The sequence below is a fragment of the Pyrus communis genome, chromosome 11 (genome assembly GCF_041283825.1).
Source record: "Pyrus communis isolate YQ-2024b chromosome 11, ASM4128382v1, whole genome shotgun sequence".
Classification (NCBI taxonomy): Eukaryota; Viridiplantae; Streptophyta; class Magnoliopsida; order Rosales; family Rosaceae; genus Pyrus; species Pyrus communis.
The window spans coordinates 29,398,611-29,420,524 of NC_142575.1; the positions used below are offsets into that span (position 1 = coordinate 29,398,611).

Sequence of the window (21,914 nt, forward strand, 5' to 3'; positions counted from 1 at the left end):
CGCGTTGGGCGAGTGGGTTTTGGGGTGTGGGCTTCACAGCCCAGATTTCACTCTCATCCGCGGGTCCCACTTGAATTTGTGGGCTAAATTGTGACTGGTATTTGCCTTCCTTTTGGGGTTTAGGTTTTGGGTTGGAGTGGATTTTGGGGGGGGGGGGTGAAAGGGAAAATTTAGGTTTTAGGTCACCATTGGAGATGGTCTTAGGAGAGATTTCGGAGTCCCCATAATGCGGTCCACCACATGTCACTATACAAGTAATGTGATACTTGTGTTAAATAATTAACTACATATAAAGTAAAAATTTCCTTCATTTATATCATGACACATGATGTACCACCTATATTTTGATCGTAATGAAAAATTTCTCGTTACTTAGGGATTTGGAGTTAGAGAAGTCGATGAGTGGGGATAAAAACAGAAATAGGTGAAATTAGAGCATGAGAGACTGAGGTTTAATTCCAAAAATTGATATATTTTTTGGATAAAACTAGATAAATCACACTTTGGATAAACGTAGGCCTCAGAAATGTTGTACTTTTACAATTGACGATGATTCTCATTGTGTATTCTTTATAAAAGTTTTTTTTTTCCCTTCTAAATATAAAAATATAGAGTACAATGAGATATTTGGATTGTCAATAATTTTTTTGTCAAACGATAGATTTGTTAGATTATGTGTTAGATTAGGATGTCGACGCGTTTCGAACTTATGCCGTGGTACAAGGCAACACTCATCTTCACCACTGTGGTAGTGGGCCACTTGCTTTTGAGTGTATATAACACTCTAAAAGCTATATTTTTTGGGAAGTATTATTGGCACTCCAAAAATCTCATTATACATTCCTCATAAGGGTTATTTTTTTTCCTAAATATAGAAAGTTTGGAGTGTAGAATGAGGAATTTGGAGTGCCAATAACAATTTCTTTTTTTTTTTCTTTTTTTTTTCAATTTTATTATATAATAATGGGTTATATTCAAGTGAAACTTTAAAGTTTAGGGTTTCGATTTTTTTTTTTTAATGTTTAGTTATTTCAGATTGAACTTCTTTTGCTTATTTAGTTAATGTTATGTTTATAACTCTTTTTACTTATAATGAATGATATTTATAAACTTGCAATCTGTGAGTGCTAAACTTTGTTTTACTTTTAAGTGATTATTTTCTAGCATCAATACATTATTCTATTTTTTTTTTTAAATATCTTAAGGAGAGGCCGATTTATAAATTTCGCACAGGGCCCTGAAATCTCAGAGACGGCCTACAGTTTGGTGATATTCCTGTTCATTTGTAAGTGAGAGGTCTTAGGTTCGATTCTCGTCAAAGGTGAAGTTGAACCATATTATTGTTAGCTCACTGTCAAGCTTAGCTCACTCCCCCATCCCCTTAGTGTAGATAATATCGTTTGTTCGAAAAAAAAATGAAAATTGAGTGTAAACATAAATTCTTATATAAATACCATTTTGGCATGTACTGTGGTGCAGGTTGATCCCTTAGGCCGGTTCTGAAAACTTGGGATTATAGGCGAGCTTTTTAAGTGGGACTCTAAAATTATTTCTGACCCCCGATCTTTTATACATTGATATGTATAAAAAAAATTTCACTAAATACATGAAAAATTCTATTTATATATAAATATCATTAAAAATTTGGGTGATGCTATCGACACTTCCCTCTTTACTTCCCATATACACCTCTCTTAATTTTCGGCCATTGGATCAAATGAATTATAGAAGATCAAAGAAAAAAATTAACAAAATGTGTATGGTAGGTAAAAATGGGTGTCTAGATAGCATCACCAAAAAATTAATATCAAAACAAGAAAACAACACTTAAATATTACAGGTCTCATGTTTTTAAGCGTAAATGTATTAATAAAGTTTACATGGTCTAATTTTTTAACCAATTATTTTTTAATTAATAAAATAGCTAACCCATTTAGTTTTTCTTGTTTAGTTTTTCTTGTCACATGTAATTGATTGAAGATAAGATTTTATCAACTTAAATTTTGAAAACCCTCTTTCGTAACTGGTATGGTTAGCAAAATTCTATAAGCAACAAAAAAGTGAGCTATTTTCTCAAGTAAAAAAAGTACAAAAACTAAAAACCAAAAAGTAAACTATTTTCTCAAGTTTTTAAAATACGGATTTCTATTTTTAGTTTTGGTTCTCAATTTTCTTATTTTGAACTGAAAAATAAAAAATAAAAGCTGAGAATAATGTGGTGCAAATGAAGCTCCCACTTTAGCCCATATAAGATCTCAGGCTCACCGTATCATCAGTTGAATGATAATCAAATTATTCGTCGAGAAGAATAAAGTGATACAATTTTCAATGTTATGGTGCAAAATGAAAAAAATTAAAATAAAACTTTCACGCAGTAGTAAAGGGTATGAAATGTAGTTTGCAGTTTTAAACTTATCGTTTCCTAGTTGCTTTGAGATTTATGTCTACTTACCCCTTATTTATGATTATTAGTTTTTTTCCTTGTTATTGTAGGGTTTCTTTACGATGTCAAAACCACGGAAAATATAAAGAAAATAAAATGTTTTAAATTCTATAAAAGAAAATTTAAAGTTGAAAAATATTACATTCAATCGATATGGCGACAGAAAATGCAACAAATAATCTTTTGGTGACAAAATTGGGTGTATAATATGTCATTTTTGAAGAGAATCGTGGAGATAACTTCAAATTATGGATAAGGGTACCACTAAAATATCATGAGAAAGTATAAAGAAAGCTCGTCAACAAGAAGGCAAATCAGACTTCAACACATGGAGGAAGATGAAACGGCTATTGGTGGAACAATTGTTTCCTTATGAATACGATTTTTATTTATCTAAGGGATATCCAAATTCAAACAAGCAAAGATTGAGGAAGACGAGATCTTGCAGGTTGATATCCCACAACAATACATCCATGAAAATCAAGGTAGTCTTCAATATGAAAATATTATGATTGACATGGTTGGAGGTGATAAAATTAATACGGATTTAAATTGCAAGATTGGGAAAACAAGTAAATATGAAGTACAAGAAGATGTTGGATTGTCAAGTTGCATGTTCTAATCTTTTGTATGATATTAGTTCATTGGTGATTTCAACTAAATATCAGGAATAGGGTCCTCGGATTGAAGGATTTATTTACTCATCAAGATTATATCAAGCCTAGTTCTTTTCAAGATCAACTCAAGGGTGAGGTGCTTTCAAGTGGAGGAGAGTGGTGTAGGACAAGGTATGAGTCAATTCCGATGGAAAAATATGAAGAAAATAAAATGTTTTAAATTTTGGAAGAGAATAATTAAAGTTGAAAAATATTGCATTCAAATTGATATGGTGACAGAAAAGGCAGCAACCAATATTCTGGTGTCAAAATTGGGCGCATAATATGTCGATTTTGAAGAGCATTGCGAGCCAAACAAGACTCATGATATACTAAGAGCCCGTTAGCTTTATAGCCAAAATCGATCGTTTTGGTTTTCAAAATGGTATTTTAATTTATGTAATAAAAATTGGACCTTTTAGTTTTGAGTCCGATTAATGTCATTTATATTCATTTTAATTTCCTGAGTCTTTTGAGTTGTCCAAAGAGATTGTAAATGGTTTATTAAAGCCATGTTTGTTATCCATTGTAATCATCTATCAATCTTTTAATCAATTAATCAAATTATCCTTTGGGATTTCCACCAAACTGGTGGACTTCAGAGTTTTATCCTTCAAGGATTTACACTTGTAACCCTTACTAGTTTCGTGATGCGTCACTTTATTCGTTGGAGGAAGTTGGACATCATAATCAACTAATTTGATGATCAAAGTGATAAAACGAAACGACAACTACGCATTAAAATGGAGGAGTTGATGAATTTAAGTTCCACGACACTTACAGAACTAGTTACAAAGATTAAAACGACAACTATGCATTAAAATGGAGGAGCCGAGTTGAATCGTCTAAAACGCAGACTTTAACTTTTAAATTGCAAGTCCATTGTTGATCTTGAGCTGGATCAATTTTGCAAATGCGTTGATGTGGGTTTTCTAATCGATGTGATTAGCTGTTATGTATCAATGCACGTTCTTAGTACACTATCTATATCTAGTTGATAATTTTAAGGGAGATAATAGTAACACACAATTTCTATCCTTCATCATGTAGCTCCGATACCATTTAAGGCAACAACGTATTTTTGATTTTTGGATGGAACGGTTCGCTAAAGTAAACCCGACGAAGAACAGATGATCCTAAAGAACGCATCCGTAGATGTTTAGACTTGGGTTGGGCCCTCGTTCGCTTTTCACTAGGCAAGGGGTTATGAGATTAATTAGTAATTAGCATCCGATTCCATAGTTTTTCTACTAATCCAAATTCTTACGGAATAGTAAGGAAGACAAATAGTTTTATTTCAAAATTCCAAATGCCAAATTTGACAAAAATAAATTGGCAAAGCCCAATAAGAAAACCCCTATGAAAAGGCAAGAGAGGCCCAAACCAGAGCTAGCATGGAAACATAAGGTCGCAGAAAAGGGGTTCAGATTTTTTCAGGGGAAGGTTCATACTTTTAAACTTTAAATTTGGAAGGTTGATTTTCTTGGATTTTGCCACCGTTTCTCAGCAACCAAACACCATCTTTCACTATTCGTTGCCACTAGCGTTTCACTGGGTCCATCCCTGAACGTTTCAGGTATGCTTTTACTTCGTGAACTTGTTGATTCCTTACCATTTGTTTGGTTACCGAGAAAACTGAGAAAGATTGATAGTATAGCAAATTCAAGTCTTGCATGCCCCTTGATTTGTTTATCTGCTATAAAAATGCAACTAGTTATCGCTTCAATATTGTTTCCGGAAATTGCTACATTCAATTCATGATCTATGTCCAAGGCAGATTGTCTAGGGTTTATGTTTCCGCCGAAATAATTTTCTTTAGAAATTTGTTGCATTCATCTCTCTTAATGTATCAATTGATCAGATTTAGAAATTAGAATTTCACTTTTCTTTGAAATTTTCAGGCCCATACTCTCCATGGGTAGAGATAAGATTAGTGAATTGCCGGATGAAGTTCTTTGTCATATACTCTCCTTCGTTCCAGCAAAATATGTTGTGAGGACCAGTGTTCTGTCTACTAGATGGAAGAGCATATGGGCTTCTGTCCCCATTCTTGACTTCGAATTCGAAAACATACCTATTGTATGGAGAGATGAAAATCAGCCTGACCCCGATGGTTTCAGATGGGAAGCCGAAGATCTGTCTGACCATGTTGGATTTTTGGCGTTTGTTGATCGTGTTCTCTACTTTCGTGGTTTATCAGATATTAAAAAATTACGTCTGCATTGTTACTGTCGTGTTGAGGATGCCTCTCGTATTGATGGCTGGATTCGCTCTGCCTTTAGCCATAATGTTGTTGAACTTGATCTCTGTGTTCAAGCACATTATGATGAGTATATTGAGGAACCGCCTTTGGAGTTGCCTCGATGCGTGTTCACTTGCAAAACGCTAGTGGTTTTGAAGCTGATGTCAAATTTTATTACCTATGCTCCTCCTACATCAGGCTGTTGTTTCCCAAGTCTGAAGTCCCTTGATGTCAGAGTTGATTTTCCTGAAAATGACTCAATGGAAAAGCTTTTTTCATGCTGCCCTGTACTTGAAGATTTATCTATAAAGGCAACTGTTCCAGATCATAATCGTCAGAATTTTAAGGTCTCAGCGCCTGAACTCAAGAGATTAAGAATGACTTTCTTCAGTTTTATCAATGGTGCTGAAGATTTTGAGTACGATATATCTGTGAATGCTCCAAAGCTTGAATACTTTAACATTAAGCAGGACTATTTGTCACATTATACATTTGAGAATCTAAAATCCCTGGCCAAAGGCAGTGTCGATCTCTATTGCCATATTGGGAAAACCCAGGTTGGCTTCTCTGAACGAGCAACTGCTCTTCTGGAGGCGTTTTCCAACGTTAAATATCTGTTCATTTCAGCTCATTATGTGGAGGTTAGTCTACACCATAACTCGTTTCTTTTACACTATGTTTGGTAAAGAGGAAAAATAGGAAGGAGGGCAGGGGACCTTTAAAAGAAGAAGTATCTTGTTTTCCTTCATTTGTAAAACATATAGTATTTTGGTTTTGTGTTAAGAAAAGAAATAATAAAATTCTCGTCTTGTTCCTATTCTTTATTTTATTTATTTTATTTTTTCTGAATCAGATCTTTATGTACGAAACAAATGAGGAAAAGTTTATGCACGTATTTCCTTGTCCTATCCTTAACTAAATGAAGCAAATGCATGCCGTCTTTTCCCATTCCTATTTCCATATACATCATTCTTTCGTTATACCACAAGTAGTGTTTGTAACTGAAACCTTATTACATTTTGACAATATATAATTTGAAACAATATACGCATTAGTAAATGTTTCATTTATGCATGGTTTATGGAATGTTTGATCAATATTTTATCTTTCACTAGAGGGTTACTGTCTGCCTGCATTTTGATGATTTGAGAAAAATAAATGAGCGATTAAGTTATGCATTGTTTGATCAACATTTTTGTATTTTGTGAAGGATGGTTGTCTGCCTGCTTTCAATCATTTGACCGAATTGAAGTTGGTTCTTTATGATTGCTATCACTGGGATTTGCTAACAGAGTTGCTCAAGAAATCACCTAATTTGCAATCTCTTGTCGTCGAACATAAAGAAGTAAGAAGTATTTCCACTCATACTAAGTCATAACAACATGCTGCTCTTTACCATTCTCATCATTCGTACTTTTCAGGACAAGGAATGCATTGAGGAGCGTGGAGATGTCTTAAATTCGGCAGATAGATGGCGTACACCAGAGTCTGTGCCCATTTGTCTGATATCGCACCTGAAGACCATCACTATAAGGGGATTAAAGATATATCCGCACGAGCAGAAAGTGCTAAAATATTTGATGAAGAACGGTAAAGTTTTGGACAAGATGACTATCTATGCTAAGAATGGGGCTTACAAAGATTTCATACCTAGAAGGGCTTCTAGGACTTGACCAGTTGAAGGTTAGCTTGTACATCGTTACAATTTTGGATTGCTGATTTAGATGGATTCTGCTATCAAAGCTGGAAATGAGACAAGCACCTTTGTTAATCTGAAGATGTAAAGATTTGCAGATGTTTGTTTTGTATTGTATACATTTCTTATCAACAAGTTTCGGACAGCCGCTATACCATTCGTATTTTGTTTATAGTTTTAAAATTATCAGCAGGATACAGATGTGCTCAGATGATGAAGAATTGGATGAATCCTCAGAGTATAAAAAAAAATGGAATACCCCAGGGTTTGTGCCTATTTATTTGTTCTCACAACTCAAAACGTTCTCCATGAGATGGAAGCAGCAAAGTGCTTGTTAGAGAACAGTCAAGTTTTGTTTATGATGATTAGCTGCAAGGGGGGTTCTATTTTGTAAGTCTACTTTTGGGGTTTAGGAGTCAAATTTATCTAATTAAGATGCAATTTTTAGCGTTTACAAAGATATTATTCTGGTACTTTAATTCTGGGTTTTAGAAGGATTCTGCAATGGAAGTTGACGATTCAAGCAACTTCTTGTTTATATTAGGATGATTGTATTTGCCGTTTCTTTCCTTTATCTTTAATTCTGGGTCCAATCATACAAGTGCGTGTAGTGTACTTCAACTTCTACACATCTATGTGTGCTCACTTTGCACCCCTTTAATTTGGTATTAGTAACAGTTTGGTCATTGCCTTGTGAAATTGACAAAACAAACCTTCAAGCCACATGTGTTACACTATTATTCTCTTAGTCCATCGAACTATTAAGTTAATTGCTACTCATTTGGTTCATTTTGTACTTATATATGAATGTTATTGGTGTCACGTGGATTCACGGTTTATCAACGAAAATCTTAAACGTTGAAATGTATAAATTGTAAAAATTGGCTCATATTCCACATACAACGTTTTTTAGGCAAGAAATACAAACGTTTATGTAAGCAAAAATGCCATGAGGACATCTCCAGATCTCTACCCCCGGAGCAGCCAGATTGGGAAATCCAGGCCATTCAAGAGAGAGAGAGAGAGAGGTTGACTTTGTTTGTGAGGTGAACTAGTGGGATAGACTAATGGATGCCGCATGATTTAAATTGAATGATCTGAATTTTGAGGTCTGTCTACTTCAAAACCAGAGATATGAGACGATCTCATTCCAGCAAAAACAACCCCACTGATTGACTTCATTGTTGTTAGGTTTGTCTACGGGCTAACACTATAACATTTTGTAACTATTGATTCTTGTTCCTCAAGAAACTTTTGCCCGCCACGTCCTAACTCAAAAAATAGTAGTTAAGTGGACTAAGGGGCTAACACTAGAACATTTTGTAACTTAATGGATATTTTTGTTCAATTTAAAAAAAGTGATTAACCAGAATTTATATTTAACCGTTGTATTGACAGAAAATAAACGGTAAAATGTGAAACACGACAAATTTGCAAATGAGTTACAGTTTGCATATTTGGAACGATATGTTAATAGGTCGAGTTAGACTAAATAGTAATTTCACACTGACACAAAAGATGACCCTACAGTTGTAAAACATGACAAGGTCACGCAGCCATTGCTTACAAGTCTCTCGACACATAAGCTTAAAAAGGACCAAAACTTCTTTTTGTCAGACTCAAATTTTATAAATCTTCCCTAGGGAGGATGGAGTGTTCAAACCTCAGATCGAAGTTCCTACTTGCAGCAAAGACAGCAAATGCTTGCTGAACTTTTCAGGTACACTTTTCTTCACATCCCTTTTACTTCCTTTACCATTTGTTTGGTTACTGAGAAAATTGAGAAATGTAGAATGACAAAAGGAAAAAAAGAATTTAGAAATGATTAATAAAAACTCAAGAAATGATTAATAAAATATTCAAACTTTTCCCTTTTAGTTTGTTTATCTGTGAAAAAAATGCAATCTTTCCATTCAGTTGCTTACTCTAAATAGATCTAAATAGAATAACTTTCACCCAAAGTTTTTTCATTGTTTTCTTTCTTCTTTGGGCTGTTTGTTTCCTGAGAAAATAACTCTACAGAAAGTAGAATTTCATGATGTTTGTTTCCTGAGGACAACTTATCTCTAGAAAATAGAATTGCATAATACCTGTGAAGATAATGAGAAGAATTTTGCATACATTAAGAGCTTGTTTTATTTACTTTCATTTTTCCATTACAATTTACAGAGACAAAAATGGGTTCTCAGTCAAAATCTCTCATGCTAAACAAGAAACCAATGCCGCAATCAATAGTTAAAGATAGGATCAGTGAATTGCCGGATCCAGTCCTTTGTCGCATGCTTTCTCTAATTCCAACAAAATATGCTGTGAGGACCAGCGTTCTGTCTAAAAGATGGAAGAACGTGTGGGTTTTTGTTCCCAATATAGACTTAGACGACGAGAATGAGCATTTTTATAGGAGAAACAGAGACACAAATGACTATGTGCGTTTCTCTATGTTTGTAGATCGTGTACTTTTCTTACATGAAACGGACATTCATAAGTTCCGACTTCATTGTTCAAATGTTGAGGATTTCGCTCCTATTGAAGGCTGGATTCGCTCTGCCATTGGTCGTAATGCTGTTGAATTTGATCTTCTTGTTGAATCTTTCACCAATCAAAATTTTAAGTTGCCTCAAAGTATTTTCATGTACAAAAAACTGGTGGTTTTGAAGGTGAATTCAAATTGTCTTAGCTACGTTCCACCTAAGTCAGGATGTTTCCGAAGTCTCAAGTTCCTCCATGTTACCTTCTGTTTTCTTGATAATGAGTCAGCTGGAAATCTTTTTTCTTGCTGCCCTGTACTTGAAGATTTGACGATACATGGAGATGTTGGACCTCGTGTTTTGAATTTTAAAATCTCTGCAACCGAGTTGAAGAAGTTAAGAATAAGATTAAGAGATGTGGCACTTATCGGTGTTGTCAACAATTTCTCTGTTAGTGCTCCGAAGCTTGAAACACTTGATGTGACCGAGGATGTTCTGTCAAACTACAATTTGGAGAGTTCAAAGTCCCTTGTCAAAGCCAGTGTTAATCTCTATCACCATGTTGCATGTTTACACCGAGAATTCTCTAACCTTTCAGCTAAGTTGCTGGCAGGAATTTCCAAGGTTAAATGTCTGTGCCTTTCAGCTCATTCATTGAAGGTAAGCGAGTGCTAACTTGTTCCTTTGATAATGTTTGGTAGAGAGTACTCTATTATCCATTATTTCACTCTATGCACCGGTCTTATTAGTCTTTAGTTCTTTGTACCAGACATAGTTCGTAAGATATAGCTGAAAGCATGTTTTTTCGGTTTGGAAATTAAGGATTTGAAATGGTGTGTTATGCATGAGCAATGCTAATTTTATGCACAAGTTTACGTTTAATACTTATGTCTTTCACAAAGGTTTGTTGTCTGCCTGCTTTTGATAATTTGAGCGAGCTGAAGTTAGTTCTTCATAATTGCTACAATGGGGAATTTCTAACGGAGCTGCTCAAAAGATCTCCTAAACTGGAACATCTTGTCGTAGAATATGAAGGAGTAAGATATGTATTTTTGCATTTATCCGAGGTAATACAGACATGAAGTTCTTTACTGTTCTCATTTCATTCATTCTTTTTAAATAACTTTCAGGAGGAATGCACTACATACTCTGACAATGAAGAAGAAGAATACTCAGACATATTCTTAGGGCCTGAATGGAATACACCGAAGACGGTGCCTATCTGTGTGTCAACACACCTCAAGACTATCACTGTGATGGGATTCAAAGGATACTATGATGAGATGGCAGTGACAAAGTATTTGTTAGAGAATGGCAAAGTTCTCAATAAGGTGATCATTTATACCGGGAATTTGTTTCGTTTAGATAAATTAGACAAGGAATTCATGATGTTTCAAATGGGTTCGAGGACTTGTCAAGTCGAATTTTTCTGAGATGCAAATTTAGCCGTCAAAACATTTGTATTGTTGAAAGTCAGTTCTGGCTGCAAGAAGGCTGTCTCAAAGTTGTAAACTGCAAACATTCATGCACAAAACCCCTTTGATTTAATGTAGTTTAACTGATGATTGATGGACCAATTTGGTGTGTGAAGTTAACATATCGAATGTGAAGTCTTACGATTTTGGTAGGTAATAAAAAATCTGGAAACTCTGGACATGGTGAACCAGTTGACACTCGTTCGAAGCGGATACCTACGTATGTATGGTTAATCCAACATATAAAGCATTGTCATCAGCATGCTAATCTCTAACATTCTAGCAGCGTTGCAAGTGGTAGATTGTGTGGGATTCATTACTTGACCACCGAAACTTTGATGTCTACAATTGCGCACTAAATTAACAAATAATTTAAGGGGTGTATTTAATCGAAATTTTAATATATTTATAAATCAATGGATTTCAACGTATTAAAATGAGTGTAGTATGTAATGTTCATGACACAACCAATGAACTCAAAGGATCTATTCATTTTTAATATGTCTCAATAAGCTTCAATCTAAACACGTGTTGTTTCTGTGCAATAGCATGTTGCGTATGACTCTTTCAAAAATTATAAAAAATAACCGTTACACTTTCTATTTTCATTATAACGCAGTCAAATATACTATTAAATATATCTTAAATCTAGCGTCTTACAGTAGATTTGTTTTCATAGCACTAAAATATTCTTAGTTTGCACTCTAAACTCTCTATAAATAAAAAGAAAAATACAATAACGAGGAGTGCATAATGAGATTTTTAAAGTACTAATAAGTGTAATCTATCTTAATTATAATCATTCATTTGCTCGGGGTTCGTGTGTTCATAATAATTCGTCCCAAAAAGCGTATAGGGAACCCCGTTGTTTGTGTGTCCATTTGCTCGGAGTGCAGAATGTGTATTGTTCAAAGTGCTAACAAGTGAATAAACGCAGAATGACTATGCTATAGTAGAGTGTTACTAGCAAACTCCACACATGATGATATGCATGAGCTTAGAAGGTTCAGACTTTTATCAAATCATTCGCTGCCACTATTGTTGTGCTGCTTCATAAGTTGTTGGTTTTTTTACCATCTGTTTGGTTACTGAGAAATTGGAAACGATGAATAGGAAATTCAAACCTAGCCCCTTGCATTATCTGCAAGTGCAATCTTTCATTTCAGTTGCTAATTCTCGATAATGTTAGGTTGAAAAGATTTTCTCTAAAGAGTAGAATATCAGTTCATATATAAATTATAAACGTTTCAAGTTTCCAAGTAACCGAGCGGATTGTAAATTAGAAGTCTTTACTTTTAATTCTTGGTTTTTCATTTGACCTAATTCCAAGCCTCGTTGTGCGCCTGCTTTTGATAATTTGAGAAAATTGAATTCGGTTCTTCAAAATTAATACATCTAGGAACTGCTAACGGAGTTTCTCAAAAGATCACAGAATATGGAATCTCTCATCTTAAAACATAAAGATGTAAGATGTATTTTCTCTTATGTTATGTGGTACCAATATCACCTCTATAATATTGTGTATTCCCATTCAATTTGTTCTTTTAAAATTACCGACAGAACGAAGAAAATATTTGCCCAGAGCCAGAATACAGAAAGGATGTAGAGGTCTCGGAGCATAACATTGGAACACCCCAAAATTTGTGCCTACTTGCTTGTTGTCATACCTCAAGGCTGCTTCATAAAGCCATTCTGGGGACAAAAGAGGCTATAATAATTTATCGAACTTCCAATTCGGAGCAACGAAGCCCAACAGGATTTACTCGCAGTAGAGGTCCTTAGCAGGATGTCTTTCAGAAACTCATCCTAACTATCATTGTACTATAAAAGCTAGATGGGATTTATTTTCTACCAATCCATCCCGGCCCCTCCCCTAAATTACTATAGCATCTGTAGGTTTTTTTCTTTCAGTTTCTAAAAGATATGGACCAAGATGTACTATATAGTACTAGATCACAGAGACGCCAAGCATATTTAGACTTGATTATATTTTGGTGTTCGATTGACAAAAAAATAAATGAAAAAAATTTGAAACATGACAAGTCTTGCCAATGAGCTTCCATTTGCATATTTGGACGGATACATTGATGGGTTTGGTCCGACCAAAGCGTTACATTTTACACTCACATAAAGATGATGTGACATTAGCACGTTGTAAAACATGACAAAGTCTAAAACGGTATATTTTACATTGACACAAAGATGACACGATATTTAACTCGTACAACATGACAAAGCCACAGCACATATACCCTAAACCCTTAAAAAGGATTGCCAGAGATACGAAGTATACTTAGCCTTAATTATATTTTGGTGTTCGATTGACAAAAAAAAAATTGGAAAAAAAAAATATGGAAACAATACAACACGACAAATTTGCCAATGAGCTTCCATTTGCATATTTGGAAGGATACATTAATGGGTTTGGACGGACTATAGCATTGTTTTACACTAACACAAATATAACACGATACTAACACGTTGTAAAACACGACAAAGTCTGAAGCATTATATTTTACATGGTCACAAAAATGACACTACATTAACACGTTGTACAACATTACAAAGTCACGTAGCAATGGCTTACAAGTCACAACACATACACCTTAAAAATGATTGTCAGAGTCAAATTTTATCAACCTTGCCCTTGGGAGCCTAGAGGGTTCAAGCCTCATATCTCACTTCTTACTTTGCAGCAAAGACAGCAAGTTTTTTCTGGGTCATCTCAGAACGTTTCAGGTAATTTTCTGCACAACCCTTTTACTTCCTCTACCATCTATTTGGCTACTGAGAAAAGTTTTCTCAGAAAACTGAGAAATGATTAATTGAAGATTCAAGCCCTTCTCCTATGGGTTGTTTGTTGGCAATAAAATTTCAATTGCTAATTCTATATGGAACAATCTTTCCCCAAGAGTTTTCATTGAATTTTCTTTTTCTTCCATCTTTTAGACAGCATTGCATGATATCTGTGAAGATGATGAATAGAGTTTCATTTATTTATTTTCAAATTTATCACAATTTACAGAGACAAAAATGGGTTCTCAGTCAAAGCCTCTCATGCTAGGAAAGAAGCCAAAGCCACAAGTAATAGTTAAAGATAGGATCAGTCAATTGCCAGAACCAGTTCTTTGTCACATACTTTCCTTAATTCCAACAAAATATGCTGTGAGGACCAGCGTTCTCTCTAAAAGATGGAAGAAATTATGGGCTTTTGTTCCCAATATAGACTTAGACGACAAGCATGAGCATTTTTCTGAGAGAAACAGGGACAGAAATGACTATGTGCATTTCGCGATGTTTGTTGATCATGTACTTTCCTTACATGAAACGGATATTCATATGTTCCGACTCCATTGTTCAATTGTTGAAGATTTCACTCCCATTGAAGGTTGGATTTGCTCTGCCATTGGTCGTAATGCAGTTGAATTTGATCTTTGTATTGAATCATTCAGAAATAAGATATTTCAGTTGCCTCAAAGTGTTTTCATGTACAAAAAACTGGTGGTTTTGAAGCTGAATTCAAATTGTCTAAGCTATGTTCCTCCTGAGTCAGGGTGTTTCCCAAGTCTGAAGTTCCTACATGTTACCGTCTGTTTTCCTAACAATGAGTTAGCGGAAAAGCTTTTTTCATGCTGCCCTGTACTTGAAGATTTGACGATAGATGGATTTGTTGGATATGATGCTTTGAATTTTAAAATCTCTGCGCCTGAGCTGAAGATGCTAAGAATAAGGTTAAGATTGGGGGCCCTTGGCATTGATGGTAACAATTTCTCTGTTAATGCTCCGAAGCTTGAAACACTTGATGTGATGGAGGTTATTTTTTCAAACTATAATTTGGAGAGTTCAAAGTCTATAGTTAATCTCTATCTCATTGGTGGATGTTCTCATCACGGCTTCCCTAAACTTTCAGCTTCGCTTCTTGCCCGAATTTCCAAGGTTAAAGATATGTATCTTTCAGCTTTTTTGTTGAAGGTAAGCATGCCCTAACTTGTTCCATTCAAGCTGTTTCGTAGAAATGACTATAGGAAGTAAATTTGTTTTTGTTTTGGAATAACAGTACAGAAAGAGAACTGTTAAGTATTAAGAAAAAAAAAAAAAAAACCCTTTTTACGTGCAAGACAACTTAGAAATAGTTTGTACACTTTCCTTTCTTGATATTTCAAACTACATGAGGGATAAACCATCCGTTTCATCCTGCATTATGCCAGTCTTAATTTATACCCCATATATGCATAATCTTTCTTTGTACCAGACGGTGTTTGTACTGAAAGAATGCCTTTCAGTTTGGAATTTTATGATGATCTGAAATAGTTTGTTATGTATGAACAATGCTAAACTTCTTCATGGGCCGGATTATGTTTGATTAACACTTTCGTCTTACACAAAGGGTTGTAGTCTGCCTGCTTTTGGTAACTTGAGCGAACTGAAGCTGGTTGTTCGTAATCGCTACCATTGGGAATTGCTAACAGAGCTGCTCAAGAGATCGCCTAAACTGGAACATCTTGTCATAGAACATGAACACGTAAGATGTGTATTTCCATATGTGCTATATGATACCAACATGTAGCTCTTTATATTTTGTTCTCATTTCATCATTCTTTTTTACATAACCTGCAGGAACTGTGCTGCACTACATTCTCTGACGATGAAGAAGAGGTTGAAGAATACTCAACGGTATACCTAGGACCTCAATGGAATACACCAGAGACGGTGGCTATTTGTGTGTCATCACACCTCAAGACTATCACGATAAGGGGATTCGGTGGAGGCTATGATGAGATGGAAGTGGCAAAGTATTTGTTAGAGAACGGCAAAGTTCTGAATAAGATGGTTATTTATAGTTTCGTTTTCTCTTGTGGAAGTGAGAAGCTAGACAAGGAAATCGTGATGTTCCAAACTGGTTCAGGGACTTGCCAAGTCGAATTTTTCTGAGATGCGATTTTTAGCTGTTACAACGTGTAATTCTTGTTGTAAGAAGGATTAATCAAAGTTGTAAATTAAAGCACCTTCCTTGTGTTGGATAATGGCCAAATGTTTCCTTGTTTTGTGGCTTAAATTGCTCCATGTTTTGTGGCTTTTTCAAAGCCATGTTTTGTGGTTTTTTCAAAGCCATGTTTTGTGGCTTTTTCAAAGCCATGTTTTGTGGGAGAAGGCTTGGATTAAGAAAAGCATAAAAAGAGAGCATTTGGCAAAACAAGGATACGGATAAGAGAAGGAAAGCATCCAAAAGAGATGGTGTGAGCATTTGACTCTACCATGGGCAAGGGTGAGAGAAATCAAGAGAGCTAGAGTGAAAGATCTCTTGTGAAAGAACTCTTGGGGTAGAGTGAGGCTCTTGGGAAAATTCTGTGAGTGGGTGTACAAGGGTTATGGGATTGGGTTATGTCGATTTAACTCATGTGTAACTTGTACTGTTTTTCTCATAGTGAAGAGCAATATCTCTCTGATGATGTAGGCAGGTTTTTGCCGAACCTCGTAAATTTCTCGGTGTCTTTATTTCTTGTATTTTATTTTGTTCAACTGTGTGTGATTTTGGTGAGGTTATAATCTGAATCTCGGTTCCGCACTAACGAACGGGCCAAGGCACAACAATTGGTATCAGAGCATCGTTGGTGGCTTTGGTTCGTTGGAGGTCCAGATTTGTTGTTCACCATGGAATTTTCAGTTGAGCAGTTTAAAGGGAGAGGCGGTTTTGCTCTTGGTAAAGGAGAGTAATGGAAGCTTGAAGAAATGGAAGCCGTGTTTAGGGATGCTTGGATCAACTGCGAAAATTGATGTTGAGGAAGAAGACAAAGGCCTCTTTCTTCTTACCTCACTTTCAGATTTGTACGAGAACCTTGTGAAACTTTACTGCAAGGAAAGAAACAGTAAGTTTGGAGCAGGTGCAAGCTTCTTTGGTGTGGAATGATACACACAAGAGACCATGGATGATGGTGGGCACAAGACTGCTTAAACTATTCAAGGTTGAAATCGTGGAAGAAAATTGGAAAAAGGATCTGAGAGAGACAGCAGGTTCAGATCCGGTTCCGGAGGCAAGGGTCCACAGTGCTACGGGTGCAAGGCCTGGTTAGCAAGTTTGTGGTGGAAGACTTTGAGTATGCCCTCTAGGTACTCGAAGCAACACTTCTCCTGGTGATGTTTAGTCTCAAGTGTTGCAGGGGTTTTGCAGCAGGTGGAGCTATGGGATTCACAGGTGATGAGAAGGTCCTGAGGTAGGAGGAAGTGCGGGAATTTTGTCTGGCTCGATAGGTTGTTGCTGGAAATAGGCGCGCTGCAGAGTTTCCAGGTTGCAGACAATGAAGAGGAGGAAAACCTGCTGGAGGAGACGAGGATGTGTTGAGATCCTGTCTGAAGCTAAATGGTGATTTTTAGCTTGCAGCAGCTGCACATGCATTGGCAGTAACTGAATCGGAACAGGACCAACGATGTTGATTCAAAGTGTGCATGCTGGTACGTAAGGCCAATGGACTTTGGTACAATTTGGCCAAGGTGGAGATTGTTGGATAATGGCCAAATGTTTCCTTGTTTTGTGGCTTGTTTTGTGGCTTAAATTGCTCCATGTTTTGTGGTTTTTTCAAAGCCATGTTTTGTGGCTTTTTCAAAGCCATGTTTTGTGGGAGAAGGCTTGGATTAAGAAAAGCATAAAAAGAGAGCATTTGGCAAAATAAGGATATGGATAAGAGAAGGAAAGCATCCAAAAGAGATGGTGTGAGCATTTGGCTCTACCATGGGCAAGGGTGAGAGAAATCAAGAGAGCTAGAGTGAAAGATCTCTTGTGAAAGAACTCTTGGGGTAGAGTGAGGCTCTTGGGAAAATTCTGTGAGTGGGTGTACAAGGGTTATGGGATTGGGTTATGTCGATTTAACTCATGTGTAACTTGTACTGTTTTTCTCATAGTGAAGAGCAATATCTCTCCGAGGACGTAGGCAGGTTTTTGCCGAACCTCGTAAATTTCTCGGTGTCTTTATTTCTTGTATTTTATTTTGTTCAACTGTGTGTGATTTTGGTGAGGTTGTAATCTGAATCTCGGTTCCGCACTAACGAACGGGCCAAGGCACAACACCTTGTTAATCTGAAGATGAATAGATTTTCAATCATTTATTTTCCATTGCAAATGTTTCCTATCCACTTTGTTTAGCTTCTTAAAGTCTCGGAATTTTGATGGCATGCTAATATATATATCTGAAAAATGCTAAAATTTACATGTGTGTGTAGGACATGATGAAGGAGATTAAGGTAGCAGACTGTAGTTTAGAACATGATCAAGGAAAGTTAATCTGCTCACAGTTTTCATGCTCTCTAGATTCTTTTAGGAATAATGCTTAGCTCCACATGGTTGAGGAGGATTGAGGAGGATCTCCTCTTCAAAACACTTCATGGCCAATTTACAGAACTAAGTGTTTATAATCGAAATTGTTCATATTATTAATCACTTTGTAAAGATCAATTATGCAAAAAGTCAATTAAAACTAAGGTCGTTTAGTCAATCAATTGTAGTAAATAGATAGACTGTCTGTTTTTTATACAATTCCGTGACTAATTGATCTCATGTTTCATTGATTTTTAGCAGAGATGATATTCACAAAATGATTTAAAAAATTAATGGTTCCGATCTTAAACATGAAGTTTCAATCTATTTGTTGAAGAATAGTGAAGTTTTGCATAAGAACATCAAGATATTTTGAGTTGCAATAAGTTGACATGTTGGACATCAAGGGAATACTTTTCCTTTATGGCTAGGGTGGTGATAGCAGGATGATGGTTTCTTTTAATATCATTTCTTAAGCAAGCGGAAACGGAGTGGTGCATCAAGTGAATTTATTTTCACACTAAAAGCTTTGTTGTCTATATCAAAAAAGCTACAATTCTGCTTGAACGGTCCAGTCCTATTGTTTCCTAGAAATAAAAAGATTGAGGATCACTTTTCTTTTTAGGTTTAAGGAAGCCAAAGGCACTCATCGCATTGGATGATTCTTTGGCCGGGTGATCAGGTGGTCCGGTTGCCCATGCCAAATAATCTCTGGAATTCGTCATTCTTATGAGTTTACAACTTTCAATTGCCAATCTAATCAATCTAATAAAACAATTGCTGCAAAAAAAAAAAAAAAAAAAAAAAAAAAGAATCCCACGCAAAAAGACTTATCTAACATTCTTATACAAATGTAGCTATAAATAGGAGGAGTGCAAGGGGGAGTGTGGACAGCATTTCTTATCGACCGTATGAGTGAACTTCGTTTATAACAAAAAAGGATACATCTAATCGGGCTGGCACGACGAGCCTTACTGCTCAAAATGCATCTAATATGCATAGATAGAAACCAAACATAAAAAGACAATTATAAATAAACATGCAATGCAAATACAAACCCGTATTGAATAAGTAGCTCCCTTCGAGTCATTATAAGAGTTGAAACCCTTAATTATCTATACTGTTATAAAACCGTCCTCCATCTTAATCTGAAGTTGAAATCGTTCTCTTCTTTTGCTCTCGGCTCTCGCTGGGTTTACATGGAGTAGATATCTAAGGAGAATGAAGTAGCAAAATAGAGCGGAATAATAGTAGTTTTTTAATTATTAGTTTTGTTTTCATCTTCATCAAAATGTTCAGATATACAAAAGTCAAGAAATTATCATGTACTATTCTCCTCTCCTTCAGTTGATAACAAACTAAAACACATAAATGCTTTACTTTTTCCTTGAAATTTTGAAGTGTAAATGTCTTTGAGTACCAAATTTACAAAAGTGATTGAATTGAATATACTTTTTGTTGTGAAAAAAGCATTAGGGTGCAAATGAGTAAAGCAAGAGTTAAAGACAGGATCAATGGATTACCGGACCAGTTCTTTGCCACATGCTTTCCTTCCTTCCAACAAAATACGCGATGAGGTGCAGCATTCTGTCTACAAGATGGAAAAACATATCTACGAAAACAAAGATAAGTTGACACTGTTGGTTGTATGAGTTTTGTTGGCCGTGTACTTTACTTTCCCGGCTCAACAGGCATTCAGAAAATTTGTCTTCATTGTTCCTATGTTAGGGATTACACTCGTATTGATGGTTGGATTCGCACTGCCATTACGCGTAATGCTAATGAACTTGATGTTATATACCTTCGATTGGATGTTACCTTCAATTAATTAAACCCATGGTTCCCACCCCAAGGTATTGCGTCCTCGGCTCCCCTTGGGTGAGTCACGCTGTCAGGTTACCCAAACCAACAAATATATATAAGTAAAAGGGATAAAACCTTTCAATTTATTCAGTTTACTACCTAACATACTTGTGACATCCCACATCGCTCAGGGGAGTGATCCTTATATGTATATTCTCATCCCTACCTAGCACGAGGCCTTTTGGGAGCTCACTGGCTTCGAGTTCCGTAGGAACTCCGAAGTTAAGCGAGAAGCGCGCGAGAGCATTCCCAGGATGGATGACCCATCGGGAAGTTCTCGTCTGAGTTTCCAGAAACAAAACCGTGAGGGCGTGGTCGAGGCCCAAAGCGGACAATATCGTGCTACGGTGGTGGAGCGGGCCCGGGCCGGGATGTGACAATACAAAATTGTTAACAATTGAAACCACACTAGTTCAAAGTTGAAACTATTAGTACATTCCATTAACTGAGGACAGAGCGGGGGAAAAATTGATCTGATTAAGTTAAAATGTTTGAAAGGTTGGGTCATGTTTTGAATGAGACCCAAACCTCAGGGTGTATTTTATAATTAGCTAGAAGATTATAGAAGGGAAGGAACAAAACGGTGAGTTTAGTAAAAGAGTGTGTTAGTGTATTTTATATACTCACGTTGCTCTCATATTCTCGCCGATTCTCATCAACCAAACACAGTCTACCGTTCGCAGCCATTAGGGTTTTACTGGGGCAGCTATCTTGGACCGTTTCAGGTACCTTTCTTTTCGTAACCCTGTAAATTCTCTATCATCTGTTTGGTTAACTAGAAATTGTAATCGTTTTTTTTTTCTTTTAGTTCTTACAATAGGATGCAGTTTTGCTCGCTGGAGTGATGGTAATGCGCACCACCCTATTAACTATCGTGAATAAGTTTAAATTTTGAGATTTGTGACTATCCACCACACAGATTTCAAAATTTGAACTCATTTAACGTTGGTAAATATGGTTGTGAGCGTTAACATTACTTGAATGTGGGAAGCAAAAATATTCCCCTTACAATAAGGTTCCATTCAATATTTTGTTCTTGGCTCTGCTTGTTTCCGTATAATTTATTTTCCTTACCTCTCTAAAAGGGGGCATTTCACGAGTACATAGTCGGGATCTCAAAGTTTGTTGGGCGGGATTTACTTTACGAAATAATTTTCGAAAGATACCATGTTAAGAGGAAGGTAGAAGGGAAATGATTTTCAAACTCTTTATTTGTTCTCCTGTGCTTCCCTCCTTGTTTATGTCCATTAATTCACTCTTGATTTATTCAATCTTACGGTTATAAATAGATGGGGGTGGGGGGTGACGTAATGAGCATTGCTCAAAATGTACCTAGTTAACACATATAGATAGAAACTAACAGTAAAAAAATTAAAGACAATCATTAATAAACATGTAACGCAAATACAAAATAACAATATTTGAGTAGCACCGTTCGAGTCTTTGATTCCAAGTGTTAAAATCATTAATTATCGATACTATTAGTCATCCTCCATCTCATCCTGAAGTCGATTTTTGACAATCAGCGAGTAATTGTTCTCTCATGTACAAGGGGTCGGGTAGTTTTAGCTGCATTGTGAGATACTCAACGTAGGTTTTTCTTTCTTTCCAAAGTTCAGTATGGACAGCCCTTAATGTACGTAGCTTCATCCATGTAGTTATCTGAGAATAATGAAAATAAATAGACTGTTTAAGTTTCTGAATAGCTAGACGGAGCGTAAATTATATAGTTCTTAATTTTTGTTTTGTTTTCATTTTTATC

At 35.9% G+C, this 21,914-nt stretch overlaps 3 protein-coding genes across 4 annotated transcripts; all 3 read left to right on the forward strand.

Moving 5' to 3' along the window:
- Window positions 1–4,458: 4,458 nt before the first annotated feature.
- On the forward strand, window positions 4,459–7,194 carry LOC137743417 (FBD-associated F-box protein At5g60610). The gene is made up of 4 exons (XM_068483304.2): window positions 4,459–4,675; window positions 5,001–5,982; window positions 6,552–6,686; window positions 6,763–7,194. The coding sequence occupies exons 2-4, from the start codon at window positions 5,014–5,016 to the stop codon at window positions 7,012–7,014; spliced, it is 1,356 nt and encodes a 451-aa protein (XP_068339405.1). The 5' UTR covers window positions 4,459–4,675; window positions 5,001–5,013; the 3' UTR covers window positions 7,015–7,194.
- A 1,410-nt stretch (window positions 7,195–8,604) lies between these two features.
- LOC137741341 (F-box/LRR-repeat protein At3g58900) lies at window positions 8,605–11,082 on the forward strand. Of its 2 annotated transcripts, XM_068481067.2 has the most exons (4): window positions 8,605–8,757; window positions 9,207–10,165; window positions 10,408–10,542; window positions 10,636–11,082. In XM_068481067.2, exons 2-4 carry the CDS (start codon window positions 9,215–9,217, stop codon window positions 10,936–10,938), a joined length of 1,389 nt encoding a protein of 462 aa, XP_068337168.2. In that variant the 5' UTR covers window positions 8,605–8,757; window positions 9,207–9,214; the 3' UTR covers window positions 10,939–11,082. The 2 variants fall into 2 exon arrangements, with proteins under 2 accessions (XP_068337168.2, XP_088535277.1); XM_088679151.1 differs by lacking the exon at window positions 10,408–10,542 and having other exon boundaries at window positions 8,624–8,757.
- Window positions 11,083–13,597: 2,515 nt separating this feature from the next.
- On the forward strand, window positions 13,598–15,987 carry LOC148693249 (F-box/LRR-repeat protein At3g59190-like). The gene is made up of 4 exons (XM_088680375.1): window positions 13,598–13,719; window positions 14,006–14,952; window positions 15,368–15,502; window positions 15,598–15,987. Exons 2-4 carry the CDS (start codon window positions 14,014–14,016, stop codon window positions 15,910–15,912), a joined length of 1,389 nt encoding a protein of 462 aa, XP_088536501.1. The 5' UTR covers window positions 13,598–13,719; window positions 14,006–14,013; the 3' UTR covers window positions 15,913–15,987.
- Window positions 15,988–21,914: the final 5,927 nt, after the last annotated feature.